The 19,078-nt window shown below is 43.4% G+C and overlaps 1 protein-coding gene across 2 annotated transcripts; it reads right to left on the bottom strand.

Annotated features, from left to right (window-relative positions):
• Positions 1 to 95: 95 nt before the first annotated feature.
• On the bottom strand, positions 96 to 15,250 carry mylk3 (myosin light chain kinase 3). Of its 2 annotated transcripts, none has more exons than XM_028956884.1 (13): positions 14,435 to 15,250; positions 13,312 to 13,405; positions 12,574 to 13,015; positions 9,480 to 9,886; positions 9,169 to 9,274; positions 6,794 to 6,887; positions 5,846 to 5,946; positions 4,791 to 4,932; positions 4,574 to 4,644; positions 4,223 to 4,351; positions 1,537 to 1,689; positions 620 to 755; positions 96 to 239 (listed from the first exon to the last, which is right to left on the bottom strand). In XM_028956884.1, the coding sequence occupies exons 1-13, from the start codon at positions 14,969 to 14,971 to the stop codon at positions 165 to 167; spliced, it is 2,487 nt and encodes an 828-aa protein (XP_028812717.1). In that variant the 5' UTR covers positions 14,972 to 15,250; the 3' UTR covers positions 96 to 164. The 2 variants fall into 2 exon arrangements, with proteins under 2 accessions (XP_028812717.1, XP_028812716.1); XM_028956883.1 differs by lacking the exon at positions 5,846 to 5,946 and adding an exon at positions 5,987 to 6,096 and having other exon boundaries at positions 14,435 to 15,249.
• Positions 15,251 to 19,078: the final 3,828 nt, after the last annotated feature.

Below are 19,078 nucleotides of genomic sequence, written 5' to 3'. Positions count from 1 at the left end.
AAAAGTCAGGATTCTTTTCTTTTTGTGGGGGGGGGGGGGGTGGTTATTGTCTTTTAGAAGCCCAGTCTTATGCTGCAGTTCAGGTATGGCAGAAGAAAAAAAAAAAACATGGCTAAGACTTCTCCCTCTCTCAGGGTGGAGCAGGGCATCCCAATGTGCCTGCACTACACAGGGTTGCCAGATCGGGCCTTCTGTAGCCTTTTTAGCCGATTTGCTGCTGCAACAACATTGAAGTGTTTCTGTGTGAAAGAAAAACAGCAAAAATGTGATATTTTCAACGATACCGAAGAAACCACCACGCCCTTCAAGAAGATTTGAATATATTTTCTGTGGTAGTTGCTTGGGGGAAGGGTTAAAATACCAATACTATAATTTTACTGTAATGCATGTAAACACAGATAGAATTAATGCATTTAGATAGGATAGACGTTATTTCAGATGTACACTACAGAACACAATTTTAAACATGCAAAAGAAAACGCGAAAACATAGCTAAAGAGAGAAAGTGTCCTACAAACAACATGTTTGTAATTTAATGGATATGTAATTTAATTTGAGTCTTTCTGGCTAAATAATCTGGGGCCTCACGCAGCACTTCAGGCGGCATGTCTGCACCCACCTTCCACTGCCGGTGAGCAGCCAGGTATGTCTGCAGCCTGAGCTGCGATTTGAGCCTGACGCGGTGAAGCTTGGCCTTCTCCTCCAGGTTGTTCAGCCAGCTGTGCTTCATGCACCCTGATGCGCTGAGGCGACTACTGTCAACGGCAATGGCAAACATCTCAATTTCGGAAGATATTATATATGTACTTACACAAATGGAGCATGCGTCTTATTACAGTTTTACCCAAATGTGAGACTCTAATGTAGGACATCTATTTATTCATGGAAAATAGGACACCATTAAGTAAAACAGCATCTCAAACCTTGATGCAGCAGACATTACATTCATTATCAACATGTGGGCGGGACCACAGACCCCCAGCCATTTCATTAGACCCAACCCCATTATGAGCCTGACATTTCCCAGGGCCCATTAAGTGTATGTTAATTACACTCCACTGACATTATTGATCGTCATCAGCTATATGCAGATGGTCCAGATGTATCCCCCAAAACCTGTTGCGTCACAGAGAAGACAAAGTCCTCTCCCCTCGTGAGTCACCCTCAGTGTCCGGGGGTGGGGGAGTGTTGCTTTTAACAGGTCATTAACAGTGACACTCACTGTTCAAGATAAAAGCAGAGCCCCCTCAATGGCTCACTGCCACCTGTCATGCCAGCCTGCTATTTTACACTGCCTGTTAAATGCTAAATAGCCAGTCAGAGGAGTAAATATCAATCTGAAGCCGATGTGTCACACTTAAGTCATTCTGTCAAGTACAAAAGGGCTTCAGAATAATGTGACTGGGTAGCAGAGGCTTTCATTACTTTTGGAAAATAGAAAAACAAAAGGGTTGTGGAAAAAGCTGAAATAATGACAGAACAGCCCCTGCAGAGAACAGTAGAGAGATGTAGGTTAATAGAACAAATATGGTGTACCATTTGGCCGGGACCAGCAGTCGGGAGATGAAGTCTTTAGCCTCCTCCGAGACGTTCTCGAATGCCTCAGCATCAAAGTCCCAGTTTGCGTGGAGGATATTGTTCATGGTTTCCATGTCGGTGTCGCCCATGAAAGGAGACAGCCCACTCAATCTGCAGAACAGGGCAGAATTAGCATCGCAGTTTCATAACTCAGAGGGAGGCTCAAAAAGCCTTCATCAGCAGTATGGCTGGGTGACAAATATCAACAATATTGTGATTATGGGCATCAGTTAGAAAAGGGCTCGCCAAACTTAATCCTGCAGGACGCTCGTCCTGCATATTTTCAGGTTTATCCTCATTGAACGCCCAGTTCTTGGTGGTGGGTCATGGAAAGAGGTCATGTGTGCGGGGCTGGTGACCTCCAAGGCCAGGGATGGAGAACCATGAATTAGAATATCATGAGTTGGCATCCCCAGGGTACATTGGAAGACTCCGGTTTAATGCAGTGAATTTACTATCCTTAACATCTGCAATCTAGTACAGTGCATATTCTTGTTTGCTGCATGTTTCTGGATGCAGTATTGACTCTGGATGGCAGATAATAATAAGTAGTTTTCATATTAGGAGTAAAACTAGCCAGCGCTACTTTAATTTTAATGACGGTGGTACGTGGAACAAAAAGTTGTATTCTTGAAAAGTTTGAGAACCACTGACCTAAACATTTTCTCCCTTACATAATAAGCCGTTTCAAATTCCATGACAATATGGGTTTGCTGTTGGTATAATTTGTCATTGAACATTTACAGCATTTACCTGATGCCTTTATCCAGAGCGACCATAGACAGGCTACGGGAACTCGTCCCGTCCCGTCCCCCGGAGACACTCAGGGTTAAGTGTCTTGCTCAGGGACACAATGGTAGTAAGTGGGATTTGAACCTGGGTCTTCTGGGTCATAGGCGAGTGTGCTACCCACTAGGCTACTACCACCCTTATGAACATATCGCATGATCAAAATTGATCAGACAAAAATACCATTCATACATCTGTTTTGTAGAATATTGTAATAAACCAACTGGTATAATGAAAAGCATTTTTTAAAGGTGAACTATTGCTCGTTAACTGAAACCAAACACATGACCAATGGCCACTGTCTTGTTATCTGGCGACAGCCTGTCATATTGGCTCAGAAAAGCACAGCTGAGGTTGGAACCGTGACCCCAGCTGTTTCACAGGGACACCAGACACTGCAGCGCCTCCCATTTGGACAAGCTGCTGCTGCAGGCCAATAAATGACAGGGCATCTGTGAAGCAGGCTGAGGCATCTATTATCTACACTGGTATAAAGTGCTTTAAAGTCCCAGGATCTCGAATTGCCCATCAAAATATAATAAATGAAATGAAGAAGAAAAAGAGAATGTGAATGTGTGCCTTGGACAGGGCCACATCTAGGGAATCTGGTAAGCGATGCCGGTGCCACATTGCTGGGTGTCTGAAGCGCGTCCCTCTCTAAATAGCGAAGAATAATTGAGTTAGCACGATGGAGCCACAGGGCCGGGTTCTGGGACAGACAGGCAGTGTGAAGTAGGCCAGACATGCATTGTGGCCCCATCCTCCCAAAGCTCTTCCAACAGCTGTGAGGAAATGAGCATTTACTGAGTTAGTGTCTACAAGCAGAGCACACGCTGAGGGACTTGAGTGACCTTCTCACTACATGGTTTCTCACCTACCTGCCAACATCCGTGTTTTACTAATGAAATTTGGGTCAAAGAGGCGTACACATTGTCTTTATGACTGCTAACCTTTCATGGATTAACTATATTTTATGTAGTTATATAGGCAGTGGTGACCTAGTGGTTAAGGAAGCGGCCCCGTATTCAGAAGGTTGCCGCTTCGAATCCCGAGCCACCAAGGTCCAACTGAGGTGCCACTGAGCAAAGCCCCGTCCACACACACTGCTCCCCGGACGCCTGTCATGGCTGCCCACTGCTAACTCAGGGTGATGGGTTAAAAGCAGAGGACACATTTCACTCTGTGCACAGTGTGCTGTGCTGCTGTGTATCATAATGACAATCCCTCCACTATCATTATAATTATAAATTTAAGAGAAATGGCTAAGGAATTAAGTATTCTGATTCTTTTGTAAGTATCTTAAGTATTCAGATTATTTAGAAATTTAAAGTGAAGTGATTGTCATTGTGAAATGTGACCTCTGCTTATGGTGGGTGGTAGTAGCCTAGTGGCTAAAACACTCACATATGAACTAGAAGACCTAGGTTCAAATCCCACTTACTATCATCGTGTCCCTGAGCAAGACATTTAACCCTGAGTGTCTCCATGGTGGGACTGTCCCTGTAACTACTGATTATAAGTCGCTCTGGATAAGGGCATCTGGTAAATGCTGTGAATGTAAATGTAAACCATCACCCTTGGTGAGCAGTGGGAAGTCATGACAGGCGCTCGGGGAGCAGTTTGTGGGGATGGTGCTTTGCTCAGTGGCACCTTGACGGTTCAGGATTCAAACCGGCAACCTTCCTATTATGGCTCCACTTCCTTACCCACTAGGCCACCGCTGCCACATTTTAAGAGAGAAATGAGGTGAAATGTATCTTGGAGGCAGTATTCAAGACACTTGCTGTGGCAAAATTCAATGTTCACAGCATGTGACACATTGGTATGAATAACGTTGCCATGGCTACACACTCACAGCATATATGTGATGACACCAACACTCCACATGTCCGTCGGGAAGGAGACAAAGTCATAGTTGACCACCTCAGGTGCCAAAAACTCAGGTGTTCCAAAGTTGACCTTAAGCTTCTCCCTGGGTCTGTATCTGGAGGAGGAAGGAATAAATGAAGAAGACGTTAGAAGCCCTTCGTTCAAAAAAGCAAAAGCCGAACTCAGCTCCTCGGTGGGCCTTTCTGTGAGAAGACTGACTATATCCATGGCAACGGGATGTGTCTGGGTACCGAGCGAAAGCATCAGCGGCTCGAGTGACTCACTGAAGGCAGTAAAACTTTAAAAATATAAATAACACAATGGCGGAGTTCCTTACTTTCTGGCCAGGCCAAAGTCAATTATCTTGATCTGGTTCCCGGTGCTGTTTACGCACAGAATATTCTCCGGCTGCGAGGGACAAAAGTGCACAGGGGACATGGACGTTACGTGTAAGCTGATGGCGTGTGAGTGATAAATGAGCCGGGGTTTCGTGGCACTACGTACCACTGTGTGCGTTAACATGACACGCTGTGGGTTGTTTTCGGCGGCTTTACCTTGAGGTCTAAATGCAGAATGTACTGCTGGTGGAGATACTGCACACCCTCACAGATCTGTCTCATAAAGACGATGGCATCCAGCTCCGTCAGGTGGTACTTCTCATCGACAATGCGATCAAAGAGCTCGCCTCCGCCGACGCTGTTAAAACACGTGCACGTATTAAGCATGTACATAGGGCCTAACTGATGTGCAAATGAATGCAATGAATTCTATCCCAATATAGAATACAAGGAATTTCTTGTCTCGTGAATTCTGAATACTATCCCAATAAAACACAGAATTTATTATGCATGCTGATGCTCTTTTAGCTTTTACAGTCTGCCACAGTCTGCCAGTCAAGAAAATATGTATTCATTCAGATACAACAATTTCTGTCAAATACACTACATTGCAGAGAATTTCAAATAATGATTTTATCAACACAAACAAATTATGAAATGTTACAGAATTTTGTATACTTAATAGTCAAAAACAAACTGAGCTCATTTATAGTAAGTTCAACTAAAGTAATGATGGTGATCTGTGCGTACTTATCTGTATCACCCTGATCAAAATCTTATATATGAGTTTAAAATGGGAGCTCTCACACACTCTACTTCCTTATTCTGGATGATTCTAGCCTACGCCCATCAATGTATCACTTGCACAAGCATCATTAACGATTGTGTTTTTTTCTAGTTTTAGCTGATTTGTTCACGTACATCCTAAAGACATGTGTAATCGTACGCTTGCGAACAAGCCCCAGAGTTGGTGCTACTTGGAAAATAGCGTTTTTAAATATGAAACAAACTGGGCGGAATGCATTATATCAAATTAGACGGATAAAAGTATACTTTAAATTTCACTAGGCCCATGGTTATATTTAGAAATGCGCCCTTCTCTGTCTGAAAGACTGACTGCTCTTCTCACTGTATTGTTTGGGAGCATTTGAGATAAGATATTACCATATAAGGCATGTAAAGTGTGTCAGCTGTCTCCCTTTCAAATTATTAATAGTGTGAACATGGACTATTGGCTTTTCATTCTGCAGTCTTTGTTTTCTGGTACCCACCTAACATTAGGAAGCTTTCTCTCTTTCTCTCTCTGTCTGTCTGTCTGTGTATTCCAGGAAAAATGATTCACAGTGTCTGGCCTGCATCGATCCTCGACTACCTGAACAAGGCCGCCAAAAAACAAGACAAAGATTACTTACTACTCCATAATCAGAGTGAGATTTGTCCGTGACTCAAATGCATCATAGAGCTGAATCAGATTGACGTGGTTTAACTGGTTCATGACCCCAATCTCATTCTTTACTTCATCCTTTAAAAGAAAAAGAGTTTTTTTTTATGGTAGATTATTATTCAGACTCCTGACAGAGACAATGTGCAGCCTGGTGTCAGAACAGAAAATTGAACACATTTGAAAAACCACTAGACATGACCTAGAGATGCAAAATGCAACAATCACAAGCATCTGCTGATCATTTTCTTATTCTTCTAAAAAGACGTTGAGTGCGATATAAGTGTCATATTACATTCATAGCTGTGTGCATGTGCAATTTCTTTGCATGTGTGTGGGCAATATGATTCGTAGAGTTTGTGCAGCACTTGGTCCAAAATAACTAGATACTGATATGCTGACTTGCTGCATTATGCTGCAATGCACAGGATTAAAAGTCCAGAATGTGAAACAATGCAAAGAATAACACAAGAAGATAATTGAAGTTTCAGAAGGTATGAACTGTCCATGACTCAGGTGTGTCTTTCCCATAGTTCTTAGTAGAGTTTTTTTATTTTTGTCTTGCTTCTGCTTTCCCACACTTGATTTAGATTTAGATGTATTTAGATTCTTTTGTGTACTTCTACTGCTTGTTGCTGTGTAATGGATCTCATAAATCTACTTAACGGGAACAGAATGTGTGGTAGGAGAGGGGGTTTGCTGGGCAGAAAAGAGAGGTTGAGTAAGGGGTTGGTTGGATATTGAGGACGGGGACCCAATAGGGGAGCCTGATACACACCCTCTCCTTCATGCCTTTCACTTTGATGATCTTGGCAGCGAGTGTGAGTCCTGATGACAGTTCGGCGCACATATGGACCTGCCCAAATCGACCCCTAGGGGTACAGAAACACAATGCACTTGTTAATGCTTCAAGGATGTGCCTTCACCATCACATTCGAATAGAATGTTCCATCTCTGTCTTTGTTGGGGCGTTCTGAGGATTTATTCAGACCTTCTCAATTTGGTTCACCCCTGCTAAAGTGGCCATGCGTGGATTAGAAAGTGGACACAGCAAAAGCAGGTGCTCAACACCTCCCAAAAATAAACCCTGACCATGACAAGCAGAAAATAAGCCAATGCTTATTTGTGGAGTGAATGGGAGGAGGATTAGGCCTGCCTGCCTGAAAACCGCTCCCCCCACCGTTATATGCTATCGCACGGCACTGTTCACTTGGCTGTTCTGCCCCATTTTTTTTATCGCCGAGCTCTGCAGACAGTCTAGCTCTCCACTCCGGACTTATCTGCATGGCCATTGTCTGTGGAGGCAATTGGGCAAACGCCAGACTGTCAGGGCAGCGATAGGGCCAGCAGTAAAAAATACCATCTGGTGGTGGAAACCTTATCCAAGCTGCACGGACTCTGGCAGACTGTAGGGGGCAGGAGGCCTGGGAATCTCAGACTCTCCCCCGGGGCCGGAGGAACTGGACTGAATCCATGCAGAAACTGGCCATGAAAAAAGAATAACTTAGCATCAACACAGCAAGGATCTGGGTGGCCTAGAAATAAGCAGACTTATAAAAGTAAAGCCTGAACAGCTCCATTGCTCCACATCACTTTTTCTTCTACTAAAGGGATGAACACCAAATCAATTTGATGATGATTTGGAGAACTGGTGGCTAAATTTCAATTAAATTATATGGGGCCCTGTTAGTGCGGATGCGATAAATGCTTGATTATGTCACAAAATTAAATTCTGTAATTTAATGGCTATGAAAGTTTGTTTCAAAATAACCCTCCACATCCCATGCAGCACAGATTCACTGCATCCTGAAAGTTGATGTTGATTTCAAGTATGCAAAGTGAATGTCACTGTTCTAAAGTCACACCTGTTAAGTCTACTTCTATGTGATTTTCAGCGATAAATGTGATAAAAGTACTAACAATAAAAGTGATAAAAAGCAATAAAAGTGATCAACATGATTTTAACTTTTAATGCTGGAAAATCAAATCTATTATTACATTAAATTACATTAATGCAATACAAATGTATTATTATGCACAGTATGATGCAATTGAAATGCAGACATATTATCAGATAATTTTCATAAATCGTTCTGTATCTGGCATCTTTTTTCATTTTGCAGTGAGAAACATACAGATTCTACAGTTTCAGCAAGGTGTGTGTTTTACATGTGCTGTAAAATACATTGTATTTACAGTCTTTTCAAATGTGTAGAACACATATATCATTTAATAAATATTGATTATACGATTAAAGCCATTATATAATAATGGTCACCCAAAACAATTATATTGTGAATGAAAAACAAAATGTCCATTAGTCCAAAAACTCTGCATCAGTTCTCAATATCAGCAAGCGCTCAGTAACTCACACTTAGTACTATCATTCAGTCCTAAAACTGCCATTAATGGAATTCCGCAAAAAATGTATGTCAAAAATGGACCTAAAATTAAGTGATTTAACCAGTATATTAAAATTAGACATTAGAGCCACAATAAATAACTGTACTTTTACTTTTGATACTTTTGAAGGCAAATACTTTTGTACTTTTACCCAAATAAAAATATAAATGGAGGACTTTGTACTTTGTCCACCACTGCTAGTAGCTATAACTAATTGCTTTTTTAAAGTAAAAGTGAAGTGATTGTCATTATGATACTCTGCAACACAGCTCACGTGCGCACAACGAAATGTCCTCTGCATTTAACCATCACCCTTAGTGAGCAGTGGGCAGCCATGACAGGCATTAGGATCATGTGTGATGCATTCAAGGTCAAAGAATATTATTAATGTTGATGAAACCACCCTGCAAGCCACTCCAAACAGCTTTTCATCTCCAGCTGTAATAGATCATGTACTATTTTAATTACCTGTTTTCAAATCAAGGTCCCACTTTGTGATGAGCAAATTAATTATTGTGTATTTAACAAATTGTCTACGCAGAGGTACACGCTCATTCAGCATGGCCTTTTCTGCAAAAATTATAATGTAAATATGGCACAAACACAAGCCTCTAATTAGAATTCATCTCATTTTTGGTTACCAAAACCCAGCAGATTGAGAGATTTCCACCACTGAGGAACGTTCGCTTGCAAATGAAGTGCATCGAATCTCCAATTCATGGATGGAAAACAAAGGCAAGTTGTACTTACCCACCCAAAACCTCATTTTGTTTGACTGCGTAATAGGACCCCATGGGGACCTGCTTGGCGCTCACAATGCGATGCTCAAAGGGGGCTGGTTGAGGAGGGCAGTCATCTGGAAAAACAGGTAGAACAGAGAAAGAACTGCTGGTATTGCGCGCTGCCAAAGATAAAAGCCCACAGGCTTTTTTGACAAATTCAGATTATCATAACACTGGTGATCCATTAGACATGAAAAGGCTTTTAAAATATAATAATTTAAAATGAGAACATTGGGAGAATGGACAGCAAGAGTGGAGTCCGTTGTGGGTATTACTCACCTATGATCATTAGCGGCTTATCAGAAACTGTCCCTGGAGAGCCGGACAATGAATTTTTCTCAGAAGAAAAAGCCACTGCAGGACAGACTGCCACATTGGCCCTTTCCTCCACGGCTAGAGCTTCTGGGGTTGAGACTGTATTTTTTTTAACCATATTCCCAGATTCTGATTGTGGCTGCTGGATTTTTGGTATGGTCGGTGTAGATGTGGGCTCCTCTGCTGCCGTGTGAATGTCAGCTGGAGTTTTACTCTCTGGTAAATCTGTGGTGACCACTCCGGCTCTTAAGTTCTCCTTAGGGCACAGCTGGCTCTCCGTTTGCTCCTCAGTATCCTTTCTTGGTGACTGTGGGGTCTTTGACACCGTGTCACCCTCGGTGCACCTGGCCCCCTTTGTCTGATTGATGATCCTGTAGATAAAAAAAAAAAAGATCAGAGGTCATGCAGAGGGTGTGGTGTCAGCATTACAATTTTATCCAGAACGTAACTGAACATAATTTTATCCTGAAACAGCAGCTTTTAAAGTTAGAAGCATCACCATATTGAACTAAATCTGACACAGAGTTATGGGTCCCCAAGACCCACTGATGCATGTGGCTAATACATATACAGCAACAACAGCTGTAAAATATATTGCTGCATACCAGCACCATACCGGCCCCTGTCCGATAATGAAAGTGTCCCATTTTATGGCCGCGGTGATACTGGACAGAAACAACAGTTTGGGTATGAGTTTTCGAAGACTTCAAGAAGTTGATTGATGCCAAATCTCTGGGGCAGTGGTGGCCTAACAGGTAAGGAAGCAGACTCGTAAGGTGCCACTGAGCAAGGTTCCGTCCCCATACACTGCTCCCCAGGCGCCTTTCCTGGCTGCCCACTGCTCACCAAGGGTGATGGGTTAAAAGCAGAGGACACATTTCACTGTGTGCACAGTGTGCTGTGCTGCTGTGTATCACAATGCCAATCCCTCCACTATTATTATTATTATAAATTTAAGAGAAATGGCTACATTGTGTCATGTGTACCATGTGTTGCGCTGTGAATCACAGTGACTAAAATAATCACTTTTTCACTTTCATCTGATGGAGAATCTCTGGGATGTGTTGGAAGAAGCTAGTCTGCTCCTCCTACCCTCCTTCCATCACAGTTTAAAGGATCTACTGCAAACATCTATGTGTCACCTTCTTGCAGAGCCCATTCCTCATTGGGACAGAGCTGTTTAAGCAGCACATGGGGAACCTACATAGATGGTGTGGCTTATCAGTGTATGTTTGATGTAAAAGCCAGCAGCCATAATCCTTTCTTTTGGAAGATGAAAGCTGATCTTTTGTAAATAAAAAAATAATAATCCATAATTATGAACCACTAACATACATTAGCACTAATATGTCAAACATGTCAGAAGCTGTTAATTAAGCCAAAAGATCACATCTTATGTAATTTTCACATTACTGTGATATCTAAAGAAGCGGTGGGTCCTGTTTACCACGAGTAAATGGAGAGCAAATAGTATGTCTAGTTAGACACTCGCCTGTGAACCAGAGGACCGCACAAGTCACAAGTTCAAACCCCACCTGCTGCCATTGTGTCCCTGAAAAAGACACTTAACCCTGAGTGTCTCCAGGGGGACTGTCCCTGTCACTACTGACTGTAAGGCACTCTGGATAAGGGCGTCTGATAAATGCTGTAAATGTAAAGTCCATCAGACCACTAGAGAGTGAACATGCAGAGAGAATTTGCAGGCTTTTGTTCTTTTGTCCATTTATGTAGAAGTAATTGTCATGTTTAGTAAGTGGAGATGTGTTCTGCGGTAAGTGAATGCGACTGGAGGAAAGGCAAAATAAGTGGGGGCTGCATTTGTGATGTAGTACGTGCATGTGTTTAGAAAGCGAGACCTATAGGTCTGTGCCTCGGTGGGGACAGTCAGAGCCGAACACTCAGGATAATTCTGTTTCATGGCAGAGCTGAGTGCAGTCTGCTGGTAAAATGAGAGGCTCCATTTTCTCTACAGATCATTTTAAGATTCCTTCCCAACCTGGGCGCTGATGTGACACGGCATCGGAACAGAGGGGTAGACATGACTACTCAGAGGTCATCTAGATGTGGCTTATAATGTGTACCCAATTCAAGGACATCCATACTCTGAAGTGGTATGTGTGTGTCTGGGTATTGATATGTGAGTATTCTTGAGCCTATAAGGTAACAGATAAGATAAGATAAACTTGTTTTAATTATAAAATGGGTTTGACTAAAAGAAAGTTGTTTTTGTCTGTTCTACTTATACTATATTGACTAGGTTAAAAAAGAGTTTAAAATACAACTTTCATTGACTAAAATGTCATTAGTGGTTCTTGACTATAACTAGACTAGTCAATAGTCAAGGATAATTTTAAAGTTTAAAGTGAAGTGATTGTCAAATGTGATACACAGCAGCACAGCAAACTGTGCACACAGTGAAATGTGTCCTCTGCATTTAACCCATCACCCTGAGTGAGCAGTGGGCAGCCATGACAGGCGCCCGGGGAGCAGTGTGTGGGGACGGTGCTTTGCTCAGTGGCACCTCAGTGGCACCTTGGCAGCTCAGGATTCGAACCGGCAACCTTCTGATTACGGGGCCGCTTCCTTAACCGCTAGGCCACCACTGCCCCTAATTTTGACTAAATATGAATAAAATGCTCTGATTTTTCGTCGACTGAAACTTGACTAGACTGATATGAGAATGGACGTGACTAAGATTAAAATGTCAGCTTGAACTAAAACTAGACAGGCCATAAAAAACAACTATAGCCATTGCTTGTGTATCATGAAACATTGCATCACATTGCAAACAATTTTATCTTACTCTGGAGGAAACTGCTATTTTACAGGCTTTCCATTGGCCAACATTTACTTTGCTGTAACTGTTGTTTTGAAAAAAACAATTACTGAATCGGGCCAAATTTAAGATGACCTCTCATATTTGGTGCCACCTACTGGTATTGCATTTTTCTGCTTTTGAATTTTATTGTTGTCATGGGATTGAATTAGTCCTCTTCAGGCCCTGTAAATAAATTTGGGTCCCCCAAAACTGACACACACATATCTAAAACAAAATTACCTTTCTGGTTCAGGGAGTAAAACTTCTTCTGGTGTTACTTTAGCTGTTACCATGGTTACAGCCTCATCATCAATGGGTGTCACTAAAACACCATTATCATCTTCCTTTGCCACTTCAGGCAGTATTTTGAAAGCCAGATCAGGTATTTCTGGGGTTATGACCCCATTCTGGCTTTCTGGGTCAAAGGTCTGGACTCTGGTAGGCTCCCTGCTCTGGATGGTCACCTCCTTTGGACGACGCTGCCACTTGCTGGTGTTCTGACAGATGCTAGGTGGCCATGGATTGTTGTCAGAGTCCTGCTCCTTGTCTTGCTCAAGTAAGACGGGGGACTCTGTAGACACTGAAACCGCTTCCTGAGCCTGGGACTCTGTGTACCTCGCTGGTGCATCCAGGCTGTGTGCTGTAGCTGAAGATGTCCCCTCTCTCTCTGGCCGTAGCTCATCTGTACAGGGAAAGAGGGTCAGCCAGTGTAAAATCGGTATTCACAGAATATTGCAGATATAGCAAATGCAGCAATTGTCACAGGGGTGAAACATTAACACTCAAATGGTTCTTTATCCTTCAATGTGGCACATAAATTGTCATGCAGCAGACCCTGAATAACAGTTAAAGCATTTTGGCACAGAAATAAGTACGTATCTTTACAATGCGGCACCATATAATTATGCAAAGCAAACAACTGCTTTAATGCACGCACATATGAATAGGAAATGATTGCTGGCCAACAGCCTGCCTCACCTTTGGCAGACTCTTGAATATCCTGCGGAATCTGTGTTTCGCAATGGCAGATGTTAAGCGTACGGTTCACACTGCCATCTTCAGATGCATTTTTCTGCAAAAAAGGAAGAACCATCCTGCTCTGTTAATGCCTGTGGATGCTTGTGGTTGACAGTGTGTGCCACAGTCACATGATTTGTTTGCAAATGGTATAATGCATTTTTAAGTCAACATATTGAAGAAAAAATTCCTTGGTGCTACTGGGAACGTTGCCCAGAAGCCTTCATGGAGATGCCAGTTTTGCTTAGTGTAAGACACCAAATCAGACTCCAGCGGCTAGGCTGTTTTCTTTCCACACAAAGCCAAAGCTAACCGGGGATGCCATCTGTAAGTGGATCTGCTGTGGACAAGAATCTCAAGGGGGGGAAAGGGAGGGGTCATGGTGCTTGGGGTGGGTGAGGGGTGACCTGACAACTCTGTTCACAGAAGCGTACACCAATTCTAAAAGCCACGGTTTGTCCGGATCAGTGGTAACATTGCATTAAACCTCAAAATGTCTAATGGCCATCTTTCAAAATAATAATCTTAAATCATCTTTTTTTTCTCAATGCTGGATGATGCTTCTAAACAGCAGAAAGACTAGATTCTTTTTTTTTTCTTTTTTTTACAAAAGTATGAATTTTCTGATGAATAGCTAGATAAAGTTGATGAATAGCTAGATAACACAACTGAGCAAGATTTTTATTTGCTAATTCAGCAAATGACCTTGAGGTTTCTAGAAACAGATTGCTGGAATTTTTCTGGTTGCATAACGTTTCCTGAACTACAGAACAAGCATTGGCCCCAGCAGCTGCACTCACATGGGTCTCTTCCGGTTAAGTGTCTTTACACAACAAAGCCACACAATGGCACAAAAACTGGCAGAGGGTATGCAGCTGCGCTTGGGATGACATGTTTGGTTTGAATAAAAGCAAAATGTGCTGCTTACAACATCTACAAGACTCCCATAACCCCAGAAGATTCAAAAGACAGAAAAAATGTAGTGTAATAAAAGAACTGCACTGATCTGACCCCGTGTTTGCACTCGTGGCCGAGTCAGCGAGAGAGGAACCGAGGACCACGCCGGACATCCCTGCTAACTGACCTCCAACTCCGTGCCGTCCAGCAGGCCTTGTCTTCTCCATGGCACAATGCCTCTCAGGATGAACTCCACAATACGGGAGTTGCGAAACACTTCGCCCACGTAGCCCAGCACTTTATCCACGCCGGTGACCGAACTCTCGATGCCCTCGATCTTCTGTCGCTGGACGCGGCCCTCCTCCCGCACGTTCTTGAGCAACGCTACCATCTCGCCACAGAGAGCTCTGACCTCTGCCAGCGTGGCTGGGCTGCTGTCCTGCGCCCGCGGCTCCCTGTCGCCTTTCTTCAAGTCCTTCTCCAGGGCGCCTATGCTCTGGCACACGGCGTCCATCTTCCTGTGCACCTCTGCCTGCTCGAGGGCGATCTGCTCCACCTTCCCTTCCAGCTGGCCGAGCTTGACCTCCATGCCGCCCAAGGTGCTGAGCAGGTTGCTGTTGACGCCGGGCTTCCTCGCCGGCCCCCCGGGCGGTGCGCCGTTGTCCAGTCGGCTCCCTTCGTACATCTTGGCAATGCACGTGGCCAAAGTCACCGGCTTACTCATCGCTGGACGAAGAAGAGAGGAAGTGCGGCTAATCCCTCTAACCTGCAGCACGGAGGCAGACTAGCCTACTTGAATGGGTTCAGGACCCTCTCTCCAGGCAGCTGTGCTCTTCTCTCTAGCAGGCTGCTGCGCCGTACCCTCTTGTCAGTATGTGCCACAGACATGACACCTCTTAAATAAACACCTCCATGTGCGTATCTTATCGGTCCCCTTCTATTTGTCCTCCCCCAACCACTCTTTCTCTCTCTCTCTCTCTCTCTCTCTCTCTCTCTCTCTCGCTCGCTCCCCTTGTCCCTGGGTTTTTATATGACCTAGAACGACCGGCGGCTGCCAAAGTTCCAGCGCTGCTTTGACGTCACCAAAACATTTACATTCACATCAGCAGAGGCTGCTGACAGGTGGGCACGCAAGGAATGACCTTTCGAAATGACTTGCCGTGTGCCAAAGATAAGAACCATTTTGTTGGGATTACTTTTATAATGAAATCCCTCTACATCAAGTGGGCCGAACCGGGCTGTTTTGCGGGTCCAAAGGAAGGCCTGCCTTCCATGGCTGCTGCCGATGACCCACAAGCTGGCCTGAACATGACTTGACACTGGCTGACTCTTTACTCTAAAATAAACCCCTGTGGACATGGGAATGATGATAAATGGTGAGCTGGAATCTATCCCGCTCACGTAGAATTCCATCCAGGTTTCCGATTGGTTGAAATAAGATGAAAAAAACACAGCTGGACATTCTGGCAACCCAACAGTTGCTTTTGTTATCTCTGATTTGAATAAGTGCTTCATGCCTCAGAAGAATTTTTATTATGCTGACCCCACGCCAAAGACCATTATTTTGCACATTCGGTGTAGCCGGTGTAACTTACTGTTGAATTTACAGCTAAACATGCCTCTGTTATTCATTTGGACCACAAAATCAAACACACAATAAGTTAGTTTAAAAATGGCACCATGAAATTCCTTGAAATTGAAGACATGGGCCACGTGGATGTCCGGCATTTTATTTATAAATCCTTCCCCAGAGACATGTTTTTTTTTTGTTTTTTTTTTTGCCAGGGGCAGTCCATCTGATTCATAAACACATTATGTAATGGAGAGGTAATGGAAATCTACCACCAGGGGGTTGGTCATCCAATGGAATGTGGCTCCAGAAAGGCTTTTCCATGAGCCGTTGGTGTGGTGGGCATTATAAATTCCTTTAATTATTATAAATCCCTAAATATGTATTGCTCATTTTTGGCTATATTCAGATGTATTCTTCATTCATATAACCAGTGATATTACATAAGTGGAATAATACTAATACGTAAAGGAACAAAAGGGACTGTAAAAAACAAAACAACAGCCTTTAAAAGTAATTTAGGTAATAGAATGTGGCGACAGAAGATACTATTCCCAGAAGCGCGGAAAATCCATCCTCTGAAGGCCACTTATGACAGAGACCTTCTTTATTCAGGCAGATGAGACATTTCTGCATCACAGATATTACCTCACGCTGCATTGACTCAGCTTTGATCTCTGTACCCCTTGAGCACCATGCCAAAATGGTGCACTGTAAATATGCTCTGTCTCATGCAGCTGGTGCAGCAAGTGAAAACAAAACAGGTGTTCCGAAGAGAAGGGATGGGTCACAGGGGGACAGCGTGCTATACGCTGCACTCACTTCTGCAAGGCCAGAATCAGGATATTCCATGGTTTAAAACCCCAATGGGCATCATTTCCTTTTGCCAGGACACATGGTTGAAACTTGGATCTGTTCAGAGAAGTGTTTATCACATTCAGACTTGTGTCTGCTCGACCCCTGGCATTATAATGAAACGTCTGGCGCATAGTGGTCTAGCAGGACCACTAAACAATCGTGACAGTAAACATTCGGCCGTTAAAACACATCAAAGCCCATCTGAATTATAGCAAGATCATAAATAAAAAATGTCTTCATAACAATGCTCTTAACACCTACAGGTGCAGCAGATTCAACGCTGAACTCCGCTACATTAAGGAGGACACCGTGAAAGATTTGACACATGCACTCGCAACAAAATTTTGCTTTTAAAACCACAATATTGACTCTCTGTAAATTTCTTTAATGATGCTTAAGTGGTTTTCCACACCAGGATGGGAACAGATGGTGACAAGAACTTCAGCAAAAAAGTAAATAAATAAATAAATAAATAAATAAAGAGAATTATCAATTAGCACGCAATAAAAAAAGGTAATTATGAATTGAGATTTTATTTATTTTAGATTTTTCTTGTTTTTTTAATCTATTCTTCGAAACACCAAATTTATTCAATCTGTTTGTTATCAGGTATCCAGCACATCAGTAAATAGGTACACCATGTGCACCAGACATCTATACTGTCACTTTAAAAAATGAAGGAATCTTGCAAAACACACAAACTAAATTATAAAAATATATATATATTTCTTTTTCTGCATTAATTCTGAAAGTCATTCCACAGTGCAACTCCTATTAACTGTAAAATATAATATCATGTAGATTTTTCCCAACAATACTAACTTGATACCAAAGTCCTAATGAATTATTCATCAAATATCTTCTTACCGTGAACTTGCGGATGTAGTCGGATACGCTGAACCCTCCGGTGCTGAGCAGGAGGGACCGGTAAAGAGACGTCCCCATCCCCGTCCGCTTCCATACAATGTCCGGTTAGTGGTGCGCGGGGCCATCCATCCCTGAAGCAGCCTGTCTAGAGAAGGTGTACAGGAGGTGCCGGCGTGTGATGCTGGTTCATTCTGCACTGCTCTGGACCTGGCCTGACACAGACGCCTCTATCTTATCACAGCCGCCCCGTTTGCTGGGTATGCGCCCCGACCTGATAGTGGAGGCGCTCCAGTGCAGCGTTGGGCCTGGACGCCGCTTCCTGCAGAGAGATAACAGCTGCCTGAGATTAGCGAGGCTATGCAGGAAATGTGACAGTCCTGTTTTATTAATAGGGCCCTGGTTTGTCTTTTTGTTTGGGACAGCTCCCATGGGGGGCCCAGCCGAAACTTGGGCTCTTCCTTCTGACCCCAACAACAAAACCCAACCCAGCTCAGCCCAGCCCAGCCCAGCCGCTTCCACCACAGTGATCAAGGGTGAAGGATGAAAGTGATGAGAGAAGCCCTGTCTGCATGCATTCCTACAGAGACATCCATCCTCAGGGTTGTCCCCACCATCTTCCAGACAGTGTGTGATTGTGCTTGTGCATCACTGTGCATGTCAGTACCCGGGCTATGTCTATCCATATGCTTCTGTCAGTAAATGGGATTGCATCTTTTCGTGTGCATGTACGTGGCTGCGAGGGGACCGGATCCTGTCCCTGCTGTGCCGAGCACAGTCTGGCCGAATGCGTCAGCGACACTTCACAGTGGAGGCATCGAGTTCCGAGCCTGAGCCCCCTGTCTTTGCCTCGTAAGGGCATTCAGGGGTCAGCATTTTCATCTTTTCATCAGATGCTGCAGAGCCTCCACCACCATGTCAGAGGGCGGTGTTTGGAGAGACTGGGTCAGGTCTCTGGAAGGACTGGCAGAAGACTGTAGACCTAATGACGAGACACACACTGAAAAGCAGGGCTGTGTGGTTCATGTGAATGCAATTTTTATTATGGTTGAGTCAAAGATTGTATATACAAATAGTATTAAAAAACCTGGAATAGAGAAATAATTTAAAGCTGATCCTGCAAAAGTCTTCAGGCTCTAGGCTGAGCCTTTCATATGAAAGACAAACAAGAACAAACTATTCCAAACTCCAGGGGTCACTAAATGTAACGTTTGTTTAAGGTAATGTTAATCTTCGTTAATATAAGGGCAACTTTGTCACGCAGCATGATATAGGTACAGAATTTTAAGTATATCATTGCGAAGACATCAAGGGGAATGTGGGCTAATGACATTTTTCTGTCCACCAGCTAAACATGAGAACAGCAGCCTACAAATGGTTCTCTTCGTTTCATGTGTCATAAAGCAAGTATAACAGTAAGACTGTAAGTTTAACAGTCTGTTGAACGTCCAGCAAACAAATGCGGTGTGAATATAGCACATAGATATGTATTGTACACCGTTGTTGCACTATTGTGCTACTCGACATCTGTAGTGAAAA

Source organism: Denticeps clupeoides, chromosome 16 (assembly GCF_900700375.1).
Source record: "Denticeps clupeoides chromosome 16, fDenClu1.1, whole genome shotgun sequence".
Classification (NCBI taxonomy): Eukaryota; Metazoa; Chordata; class Actinopteri; order Clupeiformes; family Denticipitidae; genus Denticeps; species Denticeps clupeoides.
The sequence above is the reverse complement of the archived record's forward strand: the minus strand, read 5'-3'. Positions and strand labels throughout refer to the sequence as shown.